Source organism: Anolis carolinensis, unplaced genomic scaffold (assembly GCF_035594765.1).
Source record: "Anolis carolinensis isolate JA03-04 unplaced genomic scaffold, rAnoCar3.1.pri scaffold_12, whole genome shotgun sequence".
Lineage (NCBI taxonomy): Eukaryota > Metazoa > Chordata > Lepidosauria > Squamata > Dactyloidae > Anolis > Anolis carolinensis.
The window spans coordinates 14,321,644-14,342,688 of NW_026943823.1; the positions used below are offsets into that span (position 1 = coordinate 14,321,644).

Genomic DNA, 21,045 nt, shown 5'->3' on the forward strand with positions numbered 1-21,045 from the left:
CTGATGGCGCAGCGTCTTAAAGCGCTGAGCTGCTGAACTTCTGGACCGAAAGGCCACAGGTTTGAATTGGGGGAGCTGACAGAGCCCCCACTGTTAGCCCCAGCTTCTGCCAACCCAGAAGTTCGAAAACATGCAAATGTGAGTGCATCAATAGGTACTGCTCCGGCAGGAAGGTAACGCCGCTCCATGTAGTCATCCCACATGACCTTGGAGGAGTCTACAGACAATGCCGGCTCTTCGGCTTAGAAATGGAGATGAGCACCAACCTCCAGAGTCAGACACGACTGGACTTAATGTCAGGGAAAAACCTTTACCCTTGACCTTATCTACCACCAATTCCTCAATACTTTATTTCCCAGACCACCAGACTTCACCACAGCAACGCGTGGCCGGGCACAGCTAGTATGGTATAAAATATAATCAGTTCTCACAAACCAATTATCCCAATTAAAAAACAAGATAAGTATGACAACATTTTTATTATGTTTATGTCGGATTCTTGCTTCTGTATTCACAAACAACCTTCTTAATTTGATGCCGCTGCTTGCTGCCTTGGAATCATCAGGGTTTCAGATTAATTCCTCAACATATTTGTCCTTGTTTGAAGCCATCTCACATGCTCCCGTTTCCCTCTCCCGCCATTCCTCTCCCTTTTCATCTACTTAGCTCTCCAAGCTTTACATTTCACAAGGGGGAGCAGGCACCAAATGGGTTGAAACCCAGTCATTACACCTCCTCCTTGCTTTGAGAAAAAGATAATCATTTGTTTTCCTTACAGATGGAAGCAGGAGCATTGAGTTGCTCTAAGATTACAAAAAGGAAATTCACAAAAAAAAAATCACAATGCCAGAGGCTTGCTGTAATAATAATACTTTCCCCTTCCATAATGGGGGCAGTGGGGAGGAAGAAAGGTCAGCTATAGCATTAAGCTTCTTCTTTTTTTTCTTTTTTTTGCATCAGGATGGAATGAAGAACGAGATCACAGTTTCTGACCCAAGTGATAACACACATTTGCCCAGAGAATGGGTTGTTGATATTGGGAAGGCTCCTCTCATCTCCAGGGATTCACTTATGTGGATTCAGAATCTGTGTTCTGCCTCGGTTGACCCACACAAGCCTAGGAGGTATCACACAAGCATTCAATCCCTGCCATATGTGCCTTGGATCATCTGAAAGCTTAGGAAGGGTCTGGTGGATTTCTCCAATGAGGGTGAGAGAATCCTAAAAGGAATGAGAGAGATCATCATCATCATCATCATCATCATCGCACAGACTGACTACAAACAGAGGCACAACTACATGGCCCAAATGATTCATTGGAACTTATGCCTCAAGTACCACCTCCCTGCAGTAAAGAACTGGTGGGATCACAAACCTGCAAAGGTAATGGAAAATGAACACGCAAAGATACTGTGGGACTTCCGAATCCAGACTGACAAAGTTCTGGAACACAACACACCAGACATCACAGTTGTGGAAAAGAAATAGGTTTGCATCATTGATGTCGTCATACCAGGTGACAGTCGGATTGATGAAAAACAACAGGAAAAACTCAGCCGCTATCAGGACCTCAAGATCGAACTTCAAAGACTCTGGCAGAAACCAGTACAGGTGGTCTTGGTAGTGATGGGCACACTGGATGCCGTGCCAAAAGATCTCAGCCAGCATTTGGAAACAATAGACATTGACAAAATTACGATCTGCCAACTGCAAAAGGCCACCCTACTGGGATCTGCGCGCATAATCCGAAAATACGCTTGGGAAGTATTCGACTTGTGATTTTGTGATACGAAATCCAGCATATCTATCTCGTTTGCTGTGTCAGACTATGTCATTGTGTCAATAATAATAATAATAATAATAATAATAATAATAATAATAATAATAATACTTTATTTATATACCGCCCTATCTCCCAGAAGGGACTCAGGGCAGTTTAGAACAGTAATACACAGCATATAATATATAATACATACAATACATAACAATATAAAAATAGATTATTACACAAAATAAAATGTTACACTAAAAATAGCAATCAATGATAATCACAACAGGTTCCAATCGGGGGGCGAGGGTCCATAATCCCATAGGTTAAACATGGTCCATAATCAGAAAAGATGAGACTATGCAGTATATATCGGGTCAAAGTCGGTGGGCTAACTAGAATGGATTCATTCGAACACCTGCTGAAACCACCAGGTTTTGAGCTCCTTACGAAAGGAATGCAGAGTAGGGGCCAACCTAATCTCCTTAGGGAGGGCATTCCAGAGCCGGGGTGCCACTACTGAGAAGGCCTGCTCCCTCATCCCCACCAAACTTATTTGTGACAGCGGCGGGAGCGAGAGGAGGGCCTCCCCAGCAGATCTCGAGAACCGCACCGGTTCATAGGGGAAGATGCGGTCACGGAGATAGGCAGGGCCCGAGCCATATAGGGCCCGGCAAGTTATCGGCAGCCAGTAGAGCTGCTTTAATAGGGGCGTTGTGCACTCCCTATAACCAGCTGCAGTTAGAAAACTGGACCACCATGGCCAAGTCAGACTTCTCAAGGTATGGTTGAAGCTGGCGCACAAGCTTTAATTGTGAAAAGGACCTCCCGGCCACCGCCGACACCTGGGGTTCAAGCATCAGCGATGAGTCAAAGAGGACCCCCAGACTGCGGACCTGTGCCCTCAGGGGGAGTGCAACCCTGTCGAGCACAGGTTGCCACCCAATACCTCGATTAATCCCACGACTGACCACAATATCTGCTTTGAACTGGGTTATCTGAGTCCACATTGCCCTATATCCCAGTTCAATGTTTGGTGCTAAATTCGCAAATATAGTAATTCCTACATAACATTACCATGTATTGAACTGCTTTTTCTGTTGATTTGTTGTAATACATGTTTTTTGGTGCTTAATTTGTAAAATCATAATGTAATTTGATGTTTAATAGGTTTTTCCTTAATCCCTCCTTATTATCCAACATTTTTGCTTATCCAACGCTTTTATTTTTCAATGATTGGGTTTTTTTTGGGGGGGGGGCAAAATTCTGTTTGCTTACACTTGAAAATTACCTAGGGTCGGCCCTGCCTAGGGTCACATTCTGACTACACAATTCGGGACCAAGAATCAATCTTGTAAGTTTTTTACAGATTCATGGACTGCGCTCTCTGAAAAGCAGCCATAGCATAGTTTGGCATTTCAGCACTCTCTGGTCACAAGCTTTTGTATTGGTGTTTCCTTGGTTCATTTGAAAGATTGCAGTGAGGAAGAAATTGCCCTGGATCATTCCACAGTTAAGTTCCCAAGAGAAGAGCGTTCATATACCAGAATGATGTAATGCCACTAAACCTAAATTGAGCCCTCTATAGTGCCTACAGTCAGACCAATATTCTCCAAGAGAATAAAAATCATTCCAAGCGCCCCAATCTGTATGGAGTTATAGTTGTATTCAGCAAGTTGGGTTCTTTCAGAAAGTAAATAAACCATGGGGAAATTCATTCAATGAATCTCAAAATCTTGAAGACACAGTAACATTATTGTGAGGAATAACATTAGGGAAGATATAATAGTACTACTACTAGTAGTAATATCCAACTTTTCCAAAGACTCATGAAAACATGAAAACTGCCAAGTTAGTTTCACACATTTTGGGTGAAATACCTTTTTCAACTAAAAAAAGGTGTTACTCAGCTCAAGCAAAGCTCTGTGAATTCCTGGTCTCAGTCCAGCTAAGCTGAATCAAGAGCTGGGTGTTAGATCAAGACTTTATGCCAATCCCATTAAAGCTACGGTCTGCTTCAGTTGGGACAATCAGTAGGATTTAGAGTGATCAGGAATTATTGGGAAGCTTGCAAAAATGTCATGACTTACCCTGGTGTACATATATTCTTCCAGTTTCTCTTGGAGCAATACCTTTTCCATCAAGGCCTTCCTGCGTCTGAGGAAATCAGATTCTGCCAGCTCTGCTCTTTTCTCCATGCATTGTGGACACCGTGAGGGTTGATGTATTTCGATTACTGATAACTGAGGGGCAAAACCAACAAATAACCAAGACTTTCACCAGAAATAATGGCTGGTCTTCGACATCAGCTGCTTAGTTGTGTTTGTATTAACTAAGTCATGCCTTCTGGCTCGATCTCCACAAAACCTATAAGCAGAATCAGCAGCACCAAGAGGAAGAGGTCTGTGTTATTATGATCCTGAATGCTAGCCAATGTCTAAGCTCAACCTCTCAATAGATTATCCTTGCTAATAAACTATTTCCACAAAACCAGTGCAATAAACAAGGCTAAATTACACTTATTAAAAGACAACGACGTATGTTACATTTGGATTTCCCTAAGTCAGTGGTTCTCTGGGGAGCCCTTGGAGATCCACGAAGCATACCGAGGGGCTCTGCAGTTCCCTCCTCTTCTCCATCTGTCGGGGATGCTTTGATTATGCTTTTCCTGCATGGCAGGAGGGGGTTGACTGGATGGCCCCTGGGGTCCACTGACATACCATCAAATTTATGTTGGTTAAAATTGTTTTTCATTTTAAATATTGTATTGTTCTTTCCTTCCTTTTTTGCACTACAAACAAGACATGTGCAGTGTAAATAGGAATTTGTTCATATTTTTTCAATTAGTTCACACAAACACTCTCCATCCATCTGCCACTGACCCAGCCTGCCTGTCAAATTTTAAAACACAATGCATCAAAAAGTTTTCCCATACCTGATATATATATAGGTAAAGGTAAAGGTTTCCCCTGACGTTAAGTCCAGCCGTGTCCGACTCTGGGGGTTGGTGCTGATCTCCATTTCTAAGCCAAAGAGCCAGCGTTGTCCGTAGACACCTCCAAGGTCATGTGGTCATGACTGCATGGAGCACCATTACCTTCCCACCGGAGCGGTACCTATTGATCTACTCACATTGGCATGTTTTCGAACTGCTAGGTTGGCAGGAGCTGGAGCTAACAGCGGGTGCTCACGCCGCTCCCGGCGTTTGAACCTGGGACCTTTTGATCTGCAAGTTCAGCAGCTCAGTGCTTTAACACACTTCGCCACTGGGGCTCTTTGATATATATATGGTGTATATATTATATAAACATATCTTGGGGCTCCACAAAAATCTTTTGCTTCCGAAAGGACTCCGCAGCTAAAAAAGTTTGAGAACCCCTGCCCTAAATAATATCCTACAAGAAAAACAGTTTTACTTAAGGCTAATCTTACTTTTGGAACTGTCTTTATTACAAATGCAGGTCTATATGAGTTTCTTCTTACAGCAAGCCAATATGCCCCCAAACAATTGTTACTTTTATCTAATTTTGAAAAATAACCTTAAAAAATAAAAGCTTGTGTGAGTGTGTGTGTATCCATCTTCTCAGAAGAAATCCTGAAATATTTGCCAATGCTGCAAGCCTACACTGTTGATCTTTTTAGGAGTTATTGCTTCTGTTAGATTTCTTTTTTTAGTACCTGTTTCAGGGTCTCCTTGATATTTTTCAGACAGAGTCTGTTCACTAACTGATCAGGGACAATGCAGTTGATATCACCCATCGTCAACTTCTCAGAAGTGCGTCTGTGGCTCTGATCCTTATACTTGCTCCTCTTTGGTGGTGCCAAACTTGGCGGATGATGAAGCCAGTTAATCTTGACAGCACAGAAAGATTGGAGTGCTCCCAGTTCTTCCTCCGAAGCCTCAGGAATCCGCGTCAGTGCTGCACCAGCCAGACAAAAATATCAATTACTCTTTGAAGGGCAGGAGGAACAGCATCAGCTTTCCATCTGTGCAACCTGTTCTCGAGAATTAGCATTCGCGAAGCGTAAGAGAGCAATTTCAGAGCTCACCGTGGTATCAAGGACAAAAGACAAGACCCTCCATGGAGAGAGGTGAGGATGGCAAAGGCAAATGGAAATGAACAATGGCAGGAAAAGTATGTGCCGTCGGAAGAATGAGACAGTTGAGGTCAGAGCAGAGATTGCGATAATTAAGAGAAAATGGAAATGCAGTAAACACAAGTGACACAGAAAAAGCCCTTAATACAAGACATTCATTTGAATGCTTATGGATAATCATTTAACTAATTCCATTTAGCCAAAAAGTACATTACAGGTAAGCAAAACAAATGAAAATGTCAGAGGATAAACTCCTGGTCCAAAGGTGCATCTACACTGCACAATTAATGTAGTCTGACACTACTTTAACTGTCATGGCTCAGTGTTAAAGAATCCTGGGAGCTGTAGTCTGGTGAGTTGGGTTAGGACATATTTCAGTTATGGGGAAGGAGAAGTGGAAAGAGGGGGAATTAAATAATGGGCACTTTGGGGCTTCTATTGTGCCATTAACCAAGCATTAGATAAAGCATTTCAGTTACTCTGCCTGGAAACCATTAGGACCGTTAATGTCATAAGGAAAGGAGCACAACTTTAGAGGGATTTCTAAAGGGTTGGTCTCAGCCTCAGGGCTCCCTAAACGAACCACAGAAGTAACCTAACCCTGGTGGATTGGGATTTAGCAAAAGACCAGGAAAAATGGGAGAAGACTAAAAGTACTGTTGACTAAGTTTGACACTCCGCACTGCAGGCATTTAAACAGATATTACAAACCACTCCAGTTTTATTGAAGGGCTTTGTCAGCAAGAGTTTTTTGCCTTCATGATTTAGGAACTCGAATGGGGGACTTCTGAGGGAGCTCAAGAGGCAGCCGCTTGAGTCAGGTTTCAAAGTATTATAGTGAGGCTGGATTATGGCTTTACATTTTATTATTCTTCTTTTTTGAATGATTCACCTGAAAAGTAATACTTCAAATGTACAAATTGCTCCATTATCCCAAAGCTTACTGAGTGGGCCTTAATTATCCTTCAGCTAATCTTCAATTATGCATAAAAACGATTAAGCATTTATTCCTACCCAGTTCCAAGTAGATAAAACAAATTGTAAGCAGCTCCCCTGGCTGCAAACGCCAACGTCCTATTAAATTCCAAGAGAGACAATTTTGGACTCTGGAACATAAAAGCAGCAGCAGTTATTTCATGCAGGTTATTGTTCTGCCTTCAGAGAGGCAGCCTGAAGACACTGCTGCTATGATTAAGGATATATTGCTAAACCCAAATATAGCTCCAAATATAGAGTGCCTGCAAGGAACCTGGGAAAAACGTAATAATTTTATACAACACATTGATTTTATACTTCTGACAAAAAATCTCGCTATGGCTAAAACTGTTTCTGTGGAGATCTTTATAGGTTAAACACAAGGTTTTCAATCTGCAAACAGAAGTAGAAGCCAGGGAGATGGGGTTTTAGCACAGATAGAGGGTGACACACTGTATATGATATAAAAAGGTTGAGTATCCCTCACTCAAAATGCTTGGAACCAGAAGAATTCATATTTTAGAATACTTGCAAATGCCATAATGAGAAGTCTGGCAGACTTGCGGCTCAAATCTAAACATGAGATTCATTTATGTTTCACACAAATCTTATATATCCAGCCTGAAAGTCATTTTACACATATTATTAATAATGTGCATGAAACAAAGTCTGTGTCCATTGAACCATAAGAAATCAAAGGTGTCACTATCTCAGCCACAATTGCTGGATGATTTGGGAGCATTGGATTGTGAGGAATACTCAACTTGCACACACGTAAGTTTCATTTGCCACTGTTTTGGGGCACCACAAGGGATGGCATTTCCTTCCACTATGTGTCACATCCAGTCTCCATCCCACATGAGACAACAACCTCTGAAATATGTCGGCTATTATACAGGACTGCAGCTCAAGCGTGGTCCATGCGGCTTATTACAGCCGGCCAATCTTCTGACTGGTCAATTTTGGCATCATTCAATCGGGTTCCTGTTCTGCTTCCCTATAATCATGGTGGAAAAGGCAATTCTAGATTTCTTGCAAACAGCCCTTTGCTGGAGGCACAGCAAGTGCGCTCACACCTGGGAAGCACCCTGATGCTATGGCAACCAAATGCAAAAACTGAAAGAAGGTTGCTTCGTGCCATACAAAGGACACATCTCTTGAGGCAGTTGAGTCAAGAGCCAAAGAATAAAAAACCTGCAAGGACAGGACTAGGGAAACAAACAGATGAACCCCTTTTTCCAGCTCTGTCATTTTTCGCAGTGAGTTATCTATCACTCTAAATCTATTAAAGTTAAGAGGATTTTTAGGATGAAATTAAAAATATAAAAGAGGCCAAAAACCCCAAGTGATGCGCCACTACCTGGAGGATAGAGTTTTACCCTAGCATCCATTCTACAATCATAAGGACCAAAAATATTATTATAGACAATTCTGAAAGCAAGAAATTGTCAGAAACAGAAGGAGGCTGCTGATCAGAAGGGGGAAAAAAGGCCCTTATATGCAGATGGAAGACAATCATGGCCTTGGCCATGGGGTTGCTTGAATATTCTGAAGAGAGGAAGGGAAATATGAGAGAGAGAGAGAGACAGGTGCCAGCCAGTCAACAGCGGAAGTGTTTGAAGAGAAAAATTAGTGTTTTCTTTCAGCTTCCAAGTGACTCTAAACATGAACTCACCATTAGCTGGTTCCACAGCAGATCTGGCAACCACAGCTGTAGTTTTGTAGACGTTCAGGCGATTGATCCACTTGCTAGTTAAATACTCCCTGGCTGCTGCTGGATCCAAAATGTCTCTCTTCTTTACTACGTTTTTAAAAAAAGTGGAGAGATGTCTGTATGAATATTGTATGGTTTTTAAACTGTACCAAACTTAATAATTTTAGGTCAATTTGAGCCACATTACTGTATGACAGTGTCCCAAAATCTATGTGGGTTGCAGGGAGTTTATTCGCTTCCTACTCCAAAGGACTGCTGCTGCTGGTGAGCTACGCTGTGAGATCTCCCGCCAGCCTCTCAGGGGGACTGGAGCAAATGTAAGATGTAAGATGGTTCCAAGAAACCCCCAGCTCGGGCACAAGATAAAAGGCAGATTCCAGATAAAAGACTGGCCACTAGGAGGCTCCTCTGTCCCAGGCTGGAGGCTCGCTGCCCTCCGGTCCGGCAGGCCAGCGGCAAATGGCCCCAGGGTCTCTCCTGCTGTTCCAAGAGAAACCCCCAGTAACTGTAAACAGTGAATTGATTCTAAGACCTCGCCATTGGTACTAAAATTTTCAGATGCTCAAGTCCTATTATATCCAATGCCATAGTAAAATCACACTTTGCTTTTTGTATTCCCCCCCCCAATAAAAATGAAATGAAATGAAAATATTTGGTTGAATCAGTGGATGCTTAACCCATAGATACTGAGAGACAACTTTACTTTAAATCAAGCATGTATTGGACACACAACCATCCTGTGCACTCTTTCCTGAAAGTTAAGTTTTGGTGAACTTTTAAGGCTTTACATCTGGGTAATGTATGCTTCCAATTGTTTAGCATTAGCCAGGTTCCATACGGATGCTTATTTAGAATTAATACCACTCTTTATGGTTATTGTGTACTTGCAAGTAGTTTCAAACTTATGGAGATGCGCCTGGCCAAATTTGTACAGGGGGGGTTGCCCTTCCTCTGAGGCTGAGAGAGTGGAACTTGCCCAAGGCCACCTAGTAGGTTTCCACAGTCAAGAGAGGATTCGAACCTTTGTCTCCCAGTTTCCTAGTCCAAGGTCCAAGCCACTACTCCTGCCCCATGCCAATCTCCCCTCTGCTACAAATAATTTGGCTGTACACTACAAACAGAGAGTGGGCTTATGTGAGAAAAAAAAATCTGTGTAAAGCCTTCACTGCTGCCTTTGATCAAGCAATTATTAATGCACTGGTGTGAAAGGACATGACAAAACAGAACTTGGTGTGGGTGCACAATCTGTCGTTTTACTCTTATATTAGTTGCCACCTACAGATCACCTCATTTTCTCCCATATAACCACCACCAGAGCCCACAGCTGCTGGGCAGAAAAAGGGTGCTAAGGATTGTTTCTATTTAGTCCCATGATGAGCTCTCAAAACCCACAAAGGGTACAAGCCAAGAGACATACATTACTGCCTAATTGTGGGAGTTGAAGTCTAAAACACCTGGACGGCTGACATTTGCACATGCCTGATCTACACTGTGGAATTAACACAGTTTGACATCATTTGGACTGCCAGGACTCAATGCTAAGTAATGCCAGGAGTCGAACTTGGTGAGGCTTGGCAGAGAAGGCTAAAGGTCTTTTAAAATGACAACTCCCAGGATTTAATGGCATGTTAAGGTGGTGTCAAACTTCATTCCTTCTACAGTGTAGTTCAGTAGGTCCCAACCTGTGGTCCGTGGACCAATGGTCCCCAAGAATTAAAATATGGTCCACAGCCTCACCGTTACGACACCGCTATGAGAGCTACTGGTCTTGCAAAACCCTTTCCTAGTGCCAAGGAAAGAGGGATATCAGGAGGGGAGAGGCTAACTACCCACGAAAGGCGCAACAACAAGTCTCCTGACTGCTGCTTTTCCTCCTCCCTCCCTCCCTCCCTCCCTTTGAGCGGAGCCATTCCATGTGGCACCTGGAAGTGGGGGCGCCTTGGTGTCTTTGTTTTTAGGCCTGTTCTGGGGGTTATTTGGGGCGCTGATTCAGAAAATTACATTGGTTAGACCACATCAGCCCTATATTAAATATGGTTTTCTGTGGGCAAGCAGATGGCGACTATATTAATAGTTGGTTAATTCACCTTGTTGGGCGAGTGGGCTTATTAACAAAAGACCCTCCCCATAAATGTATAGCAGAGTAACTTATTAGCAGCAGCATGACCCAGCACCAGTAGTCAAAAATGATCAAAAGAACAAAAACACACAGACCAATGTTATCTCTTCCTTGGGAGGCGTTTCTTTGTAGCAAAATAATATGGTGGCACTATTTACAAAAACAAGGTTTCATAACACAAATAAAGTTCCTTCTTTGCTTCCACGTTGGGCTTCTTTCTCATGCAGGTAAACAGCTTTTAGCTTCGCTCTGATAGAGCGTCCTCTCACACCAAACGTACACAGGAGCTTCACACAGGAGCTTTACACACAAAGCCTTCAACCTGGGGCTGTTCTCACCAAAGCTTCTCACACCAGGCCTTCTCACACTGAGGCCTTTTCACACAGGTGCCTCTTTCACTGAGGCTATTAACACTGAGGTCTATTAACTACTGGATGGCATATGTTCTGCATCAGAAACAATCTGATCTGGGGGTTTCTTGGAACCATCTTACATTTGCTCCTGTAAGATAGGTTTTGCCCCACACAAGCTAATAAATTTTGGGGCTAAAGTGTGCTCAATTGTATATCAAAGAGCCCTCGACATTGCTGCACAAAATGATCTTATGATCATAGCGCAAGCTAGAGCCACTCCATACCTGGCCAAATTTAAATGCAATGTGGGCATGGAAACCTACCTCTTCTTGACTCTTCCATTATATATTACAAAACGTTTTACCCGGACTAGATTCGAGCAGCTCGACATTAAGTCCAAGCTAGGTAGACATCAGAATATCCCCTATATGCAGAGAACCTGTGGGTGTCGTGAGGTAGATGCAGAAGTGGAGGACTCAGAACATTTTTTCTTAAAATGCCCCTACTACACCAGGATTCGATCTCTCTACTTAGACCCTCTGCTGGAGAATCATACTCACTTAGAGAATAAGGAGAAATTGCATATCCTTCTACAGGGTTCAGATAAAAACTCGATTTTAAAACTGGCCCTTTTTACGCAAAAAGCGCTGGCCATTCGTGAGAAGATGGAAGTTGAGAGCTGATACATTACTGCCATTAACAAAATCCAAACTTAAAATTTACTATGGACAAGATACTTGTTTTATTTACCCTTGTCCTCGTTCAAACCTTACCTTAGGAAATTACTAATTTTAACTTTTTTACTCTGTATTTGTCTAGCAGCGGGTTATTAGGCCGCAGGTCGGGGTGTTTTGTATCTCTACATGGTTTTATTGTATGTATGTGTAAGTGTGTACGTATTGTATTTTTTACATGTTTTGATATGGTCAAAAGTGACTAATCAATAAAGAATTGTTGTTGTTGTTTCTTATTTCACCATGCATCAGAAACGAGAGCTGATGTGGTCTATCTAATGCAATTTTCTGAATCAGCACCTGAAACCGAATCTAAAGTTGACCAAAAACTCATTCGTAACCCTTTTGGTACTAATGTTGGAGAGTGGCCCCCAGTTAAAAAAAAAAAAAGGCTCGGAACCACTGGTGTAGATGCACCCTAAGTCTCCTCCCCAAAGTCAAACTCTACTGGCAGCTGGACACACCTTCGCTGTTTTGACCTGAAGACTGATTAGTGTTTTCAGACCAATCCGAGGCAGCAGACCATTCGGAGTCCTTCCCAGAGGAATAGGAAGCGAACGGGTCACTGTCATATTCTCTGCAGGTTTCTTCTTCTTCGCTGAAGGATGTAAATGTATCCTCAGAATAATCCGGAATTGAGCTGCTTTGGTTCCAGTTCAGCTCCATCTGTTCTTCATTGCTCCAAGGAGCCGTCTGTCCGACTGGTCACAACAGGACTCACCGAAATCTTGACGGGGTTTCAAACGAGGCTTCCTTTCCAGGCCTGGCTTCCTCCTGCAGGCCTATCGCGTCGCCACGGCAACCGCTGAGCAGCGTCGGTAACGCTCTTTATTGTCCCCCGGAACATAGTCCTAACGCACTCCGGTTCCGCTCTGGGAGGCTTCCTCCCAGACGCTGGAACAGAATCCCCATTGTTTCGGGAACGTCGCTTCTTCTTGTTGCTGTTGCTGCGGTTTCTTCTTCTTTTCCACCATCCCTCCCTCTCTACCCCCCCCCCCCTTGCGGCCTTCGCCCGGATAAAGGAACAGTACCCCCCCCTTTGGGTTGCTGTGAGTTTTCCGGGCTGTATGGCCATGTTCCAGAAGCATTCTCTCCTGACTTTTCGCCCACATCTATGGCAGACATCCTCAGAGGTTTGTAGGTCTGTTGGAAACAAGACAAGTGGGGTTTATATATCCTGTTTCCCTGAAAATAAGTAAGTAAGTAAGTAAAAGTTTATTTGTATACCGCCCTCTCTCCCGAAAGGGTCTCAGGGCGGTTTCCAATATAAAATCAGCATAAAACATTGTACAATAAAACACTGAAAACACTATAAGAATTAAAAACAAAACATAACAATTGACTAAAACAATCACATAAACAGAAGGAATATAATCACTCAAATAACATATGAATCTGAAAAGAAAAAAGGCCACTGGGATGGAGGAGAGGATGACCTGGAGGGACCACTAGAACTAAAATACAATGTTATATTCTAAGATTAATATAATATAATAATATAATATAAAGACAGTGTCTTATATTAATTTTTGCTCCCAAAGATGCGCTAGGTCTTATTTTCAGGGGTTGTCTTATTTTTCTACAAAGAATTCACATTTATGGTTGAATTTTTAAAAAATGAAAATTTATTATCTACTGTACAGTAGTTGTCATCACAAACCAGCATAACCAAACTGTGAATCCTTAAAAGAATTTCTATATTATATTTTATTGCTATACTGTTTTAAAATTACTGTTTTACATTTTTTTTGTATATAAATATATGTTATTGTTGGGCTTGTCCCTGTGTAAGCTGCCCTGAATCCCATCTGGGAGATGGAGGTGGGATACAAGAATAAAGTTATTATAATATTATTATTTCTTGTTACTACCTTTATTTCCATGTACAACAATCTATGGTATGTACATTTACCAATCCTGCATGCTTCCAAACAAAAACTTTGCTAGGTCTTACTTTTGGGGGAGGCCTTATATTTAGCAATTCAACAAAACCTCTACTAGGTCTTATTTTCTGGGGATGTCTTATTTTCAGGGAAACAGGGTATCTATGGAAGGTCCAGGGTGGGAGAAAGAACTCTTGTCTGTTGGAGGCAAGTGTGAATGTTGCCATTGGCCACCTTGATTAGCATTGAGTAGAAATGCTTGGCAGGAAGCAGCCAAGCTTTGAAGCTGAAAGGCTACTCAATGTTAATTACGGTGATCAATTTCAACATTCACATTTGATTAGCATGAGCCACCTTGATTAGCATTTAATAGCCTTGCAGCTTCAAAGCTTGGCTGCTTCCTACCTGGGGGAATCCTTTGTTGGGAGGAGATGAGCTCACCCTGATTGTTTCTTATCTGGAATTTACCTACCAACAAAAGATTCCCCCAGGCAGGGAAAATCTGCTCTAGATTATTAAATATGCTTTTCTGTGAGTGAGCAGATAGTGACTTCTGGATGGCATATGTTCTGCATTAGAAACTAGAGCTGATATGGTCTATCCAGTTTTCTGAATCCGCATCCCAAATAACCAAACTGACTCTAAAGTTGACCAAAAACTGATTCGTAACCCTTTTGGTTCTAATGTTGGAGAGTGGTCCCTGGTTAAAGTAGTCCCTGGTCAGTGGTCCCTGGTCAAAAAAAGATTGGGAACCCCCACCTTAAGTCCACAATTGGGTGGCGCACCATGGAGAGGGCCTTTGACTCACTTCTGCAACGCAGATGCACCCCAGACTTTGCTCTTTGGGCAGGAGTCTGTTCCAGCTTGAAGTGTGGATGTTGTGTTTGAACCTCAGGGTCTTTTCTCTGCCAAAAAAAAAAAAAAAAGAAGAAGAAGAAGAAGAAGAAGAAGAAGAAGAAGAAGAAGAAGGTGGTTATCTTGTCACTTAATTACTTTCAACTTCAGAACATTTTGGATAGAAAAGATCACAGGATCCACATGCACAACTTTCCGAAACAGCTTCACTGCTGGGTTTCCGGCACGCATCCCGTTAAAACACCTCAAGACCTTTTTCTGGGGCTTTCAACTTCCTTCCCGAGCCCAAGACAGTCCCCGACTTTTCTTTTTAATTAAGGCTTCCTTTCCCGAACTCTGTTCACTTACAGAGAGTTTGTCGGGTCTCCCGGCAGGATCCTCTTTGTGTCAAATTATCTCGAAAAGGATAGAAGTTATTTCCATAAATCGGAGCGTATCTATGTGTGCGTTGGCTTAGGCTGTTAGGGGCTCTCTGAAGTGCAGGAGCAGCAGCAGAGAAAGCCATTTCTTCATCTCATCAAAGAGAAGAAAAGGAAAGAGATGGAATAATATTATGCAGAGCTGAAAGGCCAGTGGAAATACTTTTGGTTTGGGATTATCTGCTCTTTTTACAAAGTCAGCTGGAGACTTTATAAGTGGCGGAGATAATGTGAGATCATCAATATAGGATTAAAGGATCTTATATTTGCAAGGGGCCCCAAGGGTCATCTAGTCCAACCCCATTCTGCCAGGCAGGAAGATACTTCTAAAGCATTCCCAAAAGATGCCCATCCAAACTCTGTTGGAGATCTCACTACACTTCCAACTCTTATAAACAAAAATATCTTTCTAATGCTTAGGTGAAATCTCATTCCTTATATAGAAATATGTAGTTTATTACTGCCTAGATCATAAGCCATTCACACACACTATATACTAGGCTTGAGCGATCCATGAAAAAATTGATTCTAAACTCGTTTCAAAAGTAGGGGGCGCTAGCGTTTCGTTTCTGATGTCATTTCCGAATTTTGCCCTCAAAAATTTTCAAAATTTAACGAAAATTCATTAGTTTCAAAAGTAATTCGTTAATGGCGGATGCGCATGCGCACTAGCAAAAAAAATAGCACGAGGGGAGACTTTACAGGACTCTCCCGCCCTCATTTTTTGAGCGATCTTCTTCAAACTTGGTACAGTGGTAGAACACATTTAACACTGATATCTCACCCCTTATCCTCCCCTTATCCTCTTATCCCCTTATCCTCTGATTTTTGGCGAATTTTCATAGCTTTTATAATAAACCATTTTTTAATAATTGCAGAAATCTGTTCCTGGTTTGAAAGTCTTATTTCCTGTTTCATTGGGTTGTCTTTACTGTGAAAGTCATTGTTCTCCTTGAGAAACTTTGTTTTTGTGGCTGAAACTTTGTTAAATTGGTGGACCAAACCATAATATGTTCCATCCATGTCGCTTGCACAAAGTTCAGGCAGTGTCATAGAATTTGCCATGTTTCTATGACAGAACCAATTAGGAAATGACATTTATCACCCAGGAACAGAAATCATAGTACACCATCAAATCATTCCTGACAGATGGCTATCAGCCTCTGAATAAGGAAATCAGTTCCTGGTTTGAAAGTGCTATTTCCTGAGAGTCATCTCTGGTTGCTTGAGAGTATGTATTAATGCTATGACAGTCGACTCTCATTTAACCGGCACCCGAGGGGAGTGGTTGATGCTATGACAGTTGACTCTCATTTAACCGGCACCCGAGGGGAGTGGTCGATGTTGGATAACTGAGAGTCGTCTCTGGTTGCTTGAGAGTATGTATTAATGCTATGACAGTCGACTCTCATTTAACTGGCACCCGTGGAGAGCGGTCAATGTCGGATAACCGAGAGTCGTATCTGGTTGCTTGAGAGTTTGTATTAATGCTATGACAGTTAATGCTATGACAATGTTTGACCCATCCACTGATTTTTGGGGATTTTTGAAGCAACGTTTTTTAAAAATGTTAGCAGATCGATGGCCACGCCTCCCTGTCCTTCTTCCTTCCACTTTGATTGGCTTGCTAAGGCTTCTGGGAAATGGAGTTTTTGGCTCATAATGGCGACTTGCTTCATTTCCACTTAAAAGAATGGTCAAAATTCAGAGGCTTCGTTCTCCTGCATTTTGAAAGCTATTATGAAAGCAACGTTTTTTAAAAATGCTTGCTGATCGATGGCCATGCCTCTCCCTCCCTCTCTCTTCCACTCTGATTGGCTGAGAGGCATGCCAACATGGCTTCTCCTCTCAGAGGGGCTACAGCTACATCCGAAGACATCAGAAACAAACGAAAAAAGGTACTTTTTTGATTCAAATTCGTAATATTTGTAAGGCAGTGAGCAGATGTTTCAAATGTCAATTCAAAAGTACTTGTGAAACGAATTTTTAACGAATTTAACGAACTAACGAAAAATTTGCTCAAGCCTACTATATACTGTAGATATAGATCAAAGTATGTATATATGTTGTTTTGTTGGTTGGCTCTTCCATGGCTTAATGGATCTGGACCAAATGGATTGAGATTTATCTTTTATCTCCATCAAGAGATAAAAGTGGCATGTATATAGATATAATAATAATAATAATACCATCAATAAATAATAACATTATCTCCCAACTTCATGGAATGATCCAAATACCACAAGACTCGCCTTTTAGCTGCTGCAGTCACCCTGTGCAACCCATCTCCTGACTCAGGATTTCAGCCATTTATTTTAAAATTACCCGAAATTGCAAATAGGGAAAACTTGACACCCCAATCAGCCACAATAATGGCTTTAGCCATTATTCATCTCCTCCAACCCATAATTTCCGAATGCTACGCTGAGGTCCCCTTTGAGGTGCCAAGTTGCAATCATCGCTTTGGCTGCTACACAAAGCACTGAAGAGGCAGCTTTGTGGCCTAATGGACATGAATTATTTAATTGGGAAGGCCAGTTCCTACTCAAACAGTGAGAGATGGTGATGTGGAGTCTTTGGACTCCATGGGATGCCTCTTCAGCCTCAAAAATGATCCAACAGTTGGGTTTAGCTTAATTCAATAGGATGATAAACCGCCTTCTCTAGTGTCAGCAGGTGGCTTCGAAGGTCTTTCTGTAGTTCCAGTGCTTTGGGTTGCTCCTTTGAAGACCTATGGCCCATTGTCACAGACAGAACGCCACCAGATAAGATTTAACACAGTTTATTAAAGATACAGAACCAAAAGACGCTCGTAAAAAACAAAGGGCTAGGCAAACACTCGCCTTCAAAATGAAAAGTCACTCAAAAACGGTTCAAAAGATAAACCGGATTAAACAGGAGTTAAATCAAAAATGCTTACTTCAGCCTGGCACTTTAAACAAACAAAAGCTGGTAAACAAAGATTCAATAAAACATAAATACTGGCAGCAGATTCCTCTCTGCTACTCAGCAGCTGAGGTTGAGTAACTAAGTTGTTACTCCTCCGTGCAGCGGGCGAACTCCGGGTCCAAACACATCAATCAGGGTTGCAGCGGTCAGCGAGGTCCCAATCCGGTCCGAGGTCGATAGCCAGGTGCAGGTGTCTAAGGTTCCACGAATTCCACCGATATCCACAGAAAGGGTAGTCCAAGGTCGTAGTCAGTCAGTCAGTCCAGCGTCAATCCAGAGTAGGTAAATAATGTCCGTCAAGAAGACGACGGAGGTCCAAGCTAATAAGATTAAACACAGGTTGCACAACAAAAGCCCACACAGTTCCTCCCGCCATCTATGCCCAATGTCCTTAGTAACTTACGTATTCAGCAAACAAAACACACCCGTCTTCAGGAAATTCCCAACAAGAGCCCAAGCGTTCGTCCAGATTACCTTGCCCAACGCAATTAGCCCTGGATTCAAAACCCCATTTTATGCCAGTTTACAACTCCTCATCGCTATCAGCTGCTCCCCTAATTCCAGGTACCTCATCATTATCATCCTCATCAGAGCTAAAACATCTTTGACTACGCCCCACAGCATCCCCAGCTGTGGATCCCGTTCCATCCCTCCAACTCGTCCACGGGTCCGATCCTGCAACCCGCCAGTCGCTTCCCATGCTATCATTACCAGGAACACCCAAATCCTCCCTCACACGAGTCCATTCCATGTCATCCTCCTCTGAGCTAACCACCTCTTCCTCCATTCCCTCGGTAAAACCCTCAAAAGAATCTTCGTCTGTTGGTTCTGCAAATAAGTCCCGCAGCCGTTTCCTCTCTCGCTCCTCAAGAGAGTCTGACTCTCGAGGAGTCTTACGACCACGTCTCCCAGAATTGGAGCCATAAGGCTCAACCATAACACCCATCTAAAGTGTACGTTGCTTCTGGTGTAAGAATTGGCTGTCTGCAAGGACATTACCCCAGGGGACACTCGGATATTTTACCATCCTGTGGGAGGCTTCTCTCATGTCCCCGTATGGGAATCTGGAGCTAACAGACAAGAGCTCACCCCGCTCCCCAGATATGAACTGCCAACCTTTAAGTCAGCAGTCCTGCCAGCACAATGGTTTAACCCACTGCGCCACTGGGAACAGTTCCTCAAGTAGCTCCTGACATGAAAAAAAAATAACTAAAGTGTAGAATGAATGCAGTTTGACACCATTTTAACTGCGATGGCTCCATACCACGGAACCTTGAGAATTGTAATATTCTTTGCCAAAAACTGTACTTCAAACTATAACACCCAGGATCCCATGGCATTGAGCCATGGCAGTTCAAGTAATGTCAAACTGCATTCATTCTACAGTGTGGATGCACCCAGGTATATGGATTCTGTCCCATATTTTGCATGCAAACCCTGGAAGGCATCCCATTGCTGGACGGGTCACAGCCTAAGCAGCATTGCTTTCAGTCGCTATTTTGCACAATGACATCTCTGCCTTTAGAACAACTGTACAGAAGTAACAAACCAAGACTTTACTTAAGGAGGGAAAAATAGTTCCAGCAAGCAGAGACCTTTTCATTGTTCAACTAACGCTTTCCTGGAAGGGATAACATATCCTGCTGCCAACCATCTCTATCTTGCCTTTAATCCACTGCCTCCCTTCCTGGGCTTTAAAGTGCTTTTTGTTAACATCAAGTCAACATTTCTCTCGAATGCCTTGACTTTCCAACCTTCTGCAAGAGAAAGAAAAGCAAGCAAGACTTGAAAGCCAGGAGAACGGACCCTTAGTTCTTTCTTAGTCCATTCTCTTCGCTTCACAGTCATGATCTTAAGATGTTTTCATCCGGAAGCTGGGTGATTCTTCAAATGCTGCCAGCGGTGGAAAGAGAGACAGCAAACTTTGATGGCTGGAATGGGAGAAAGAAACAAAACGAAAGATATTGAATTTCATTAGAAACAATTCTAAAGTTTCTCAAACTTGAGCCCAAGAAATGCCACTGGAGAACGAATAGTCTAAGTTAGAGATAGCTGAAAAATCAGTTTGGTGCATTGGATGAATTTGATTTCTGTAAAAATCCAAACTTGAAGTGTATTTACGCTGCAGTATAAATGCAGCTTGACACCACTTTAGCTGCCATGGTTCAATACCATGGGATCCCGGGAGGTGTAACTTGCACTATTAGGCAAAGAAGGCCTTGTCAAACTACAGCTCCCAAGATTCCATAGCATTAAGTGACAGTGAAAAGGATGTTAAATTGCATGAATTCTATAGTGTAGATCAGGCATGGGCAAATTTGGGCCCTCCAGGTGTTTTGGACTTCAGCTCCCACAATTCCTAACAGCCTCAAGCCTTTTCCCCCTCAGCCACTTAGGTTAGCCCCCACTCTCCAAGATTTTCGGGCTAGTCTAAAAACTTGGCTTTTTAAACAGGCCTTTGGCCTTGAGTAGTTTTTAATAGTTAGACAGGAGGACTAAGTCATTGCTTCACTCCGGCATTGGATTGCTAATTTAAAACTGGCAGTTTTATCCGCAGGCACCACAGCGTTTTATGAATTATTTTTAAAAATTATGTGGCATGTTTGCAGTTGTAAATTTATGATAGTCTATATGTTTAGGTAAAGGTTTCCCCTGACGTTAAGTCCAGTCATGTCTGACTCTAGAGGTTGGTGCTCATCTCCATTTCTAAGCTGAAGAGCCGCTGTTGTCCGTAGACACCTCCAAGGTCATGTGGCTGGCATGGGGGGCCGTTACCTTCCTGCTATTGATCTACTCACATTTGCATGTTTTCGAACTGCTAGGTTGGCAGAAGCTGGAGCTGACAGCAGGTGCTCACTCCGCTCCCTGGATTCGAGCCTGGGACCTTTCGGTCCATAAGTTCAGCAGATCAGCGTTTTAACATGCTGCGTCACCGGGGCTCCCTAGTCTATATGTTTATGTATTGTTTATTTTATGTTCAGCACTTGTAGTGCTTCTGTGAGCCACCCTGAGTCCCTTTGGGGTGATGGTGGCGGGGTATAAAGTTTATTATTATTGTTATTATTATTCCTACAGGGATGAGAGGGGCCTTGGCTCACGTCCAGCCTAACATATATATATACACATACAGATATATACATACTCATATACGCATGCACACACACATAGAAATACACTT

The 21,045-nt window shown here is 42.6% G+C and overlaps 1 protein-coding gene across 1 annotated transcript; it reads right to left on the reverse strand.

Annotated features, from left to right (window-relative positions):
• Positions 1 to 460: 460 nt before the first annotated feature.
• Positions 461 to 12,695, reverse strand: cunh8orf48 (chromosome unknown C8orf48 homolog). The gene is made up of 5 exons (XM_003226403.4): positions 12,226 to 12,695; positions 8,517 to 8,642; positions 5,447 to 5,688; positions 3,859 to 4,011; positions 461 to 1,221 (listed from the first exon to the last, which is right to left on the reverse strand). Exons 1-5 carry the CDS (start codon positions 12,425 to 12,427, stop codon positions 1,066 to 1,068), a joined length of 879 nt encoding a protein of 292 aa, XP_003226451.1. The 5' UTR covers positions 12,428 to 12,695; the 3' UTR covers positions 461 to 1,065.
• Between the last annotated feature and the right edge of the window lie 8,350 nt (positions 12,696 to 21,045).

Bases quoted from the DNA above. Each gene is read 5' to 3' on its own strand.
- cunh8orf48 (XM_003226403.4), bottom strand. From the start codon at position 12,427: ATGGAGCTGAACTGGAACCAAAGCAGCTCAATTCCGGATTATTCTGAG. The intron at 5,689-8,516 runs GTGAGTTCATGT...TGGCTGGTGCAG, and splicing joins TGCTGTGGAACCAGCTAATG to CACTGACGCGGATTCCTGAG. The intron at 1,222-3,858 runs GTAAGTCATGAC...CATTCCTTTTAG, and splicing joins AAGAATATATGTACACCAGG to GATTCTCTCACCCTCATTGG.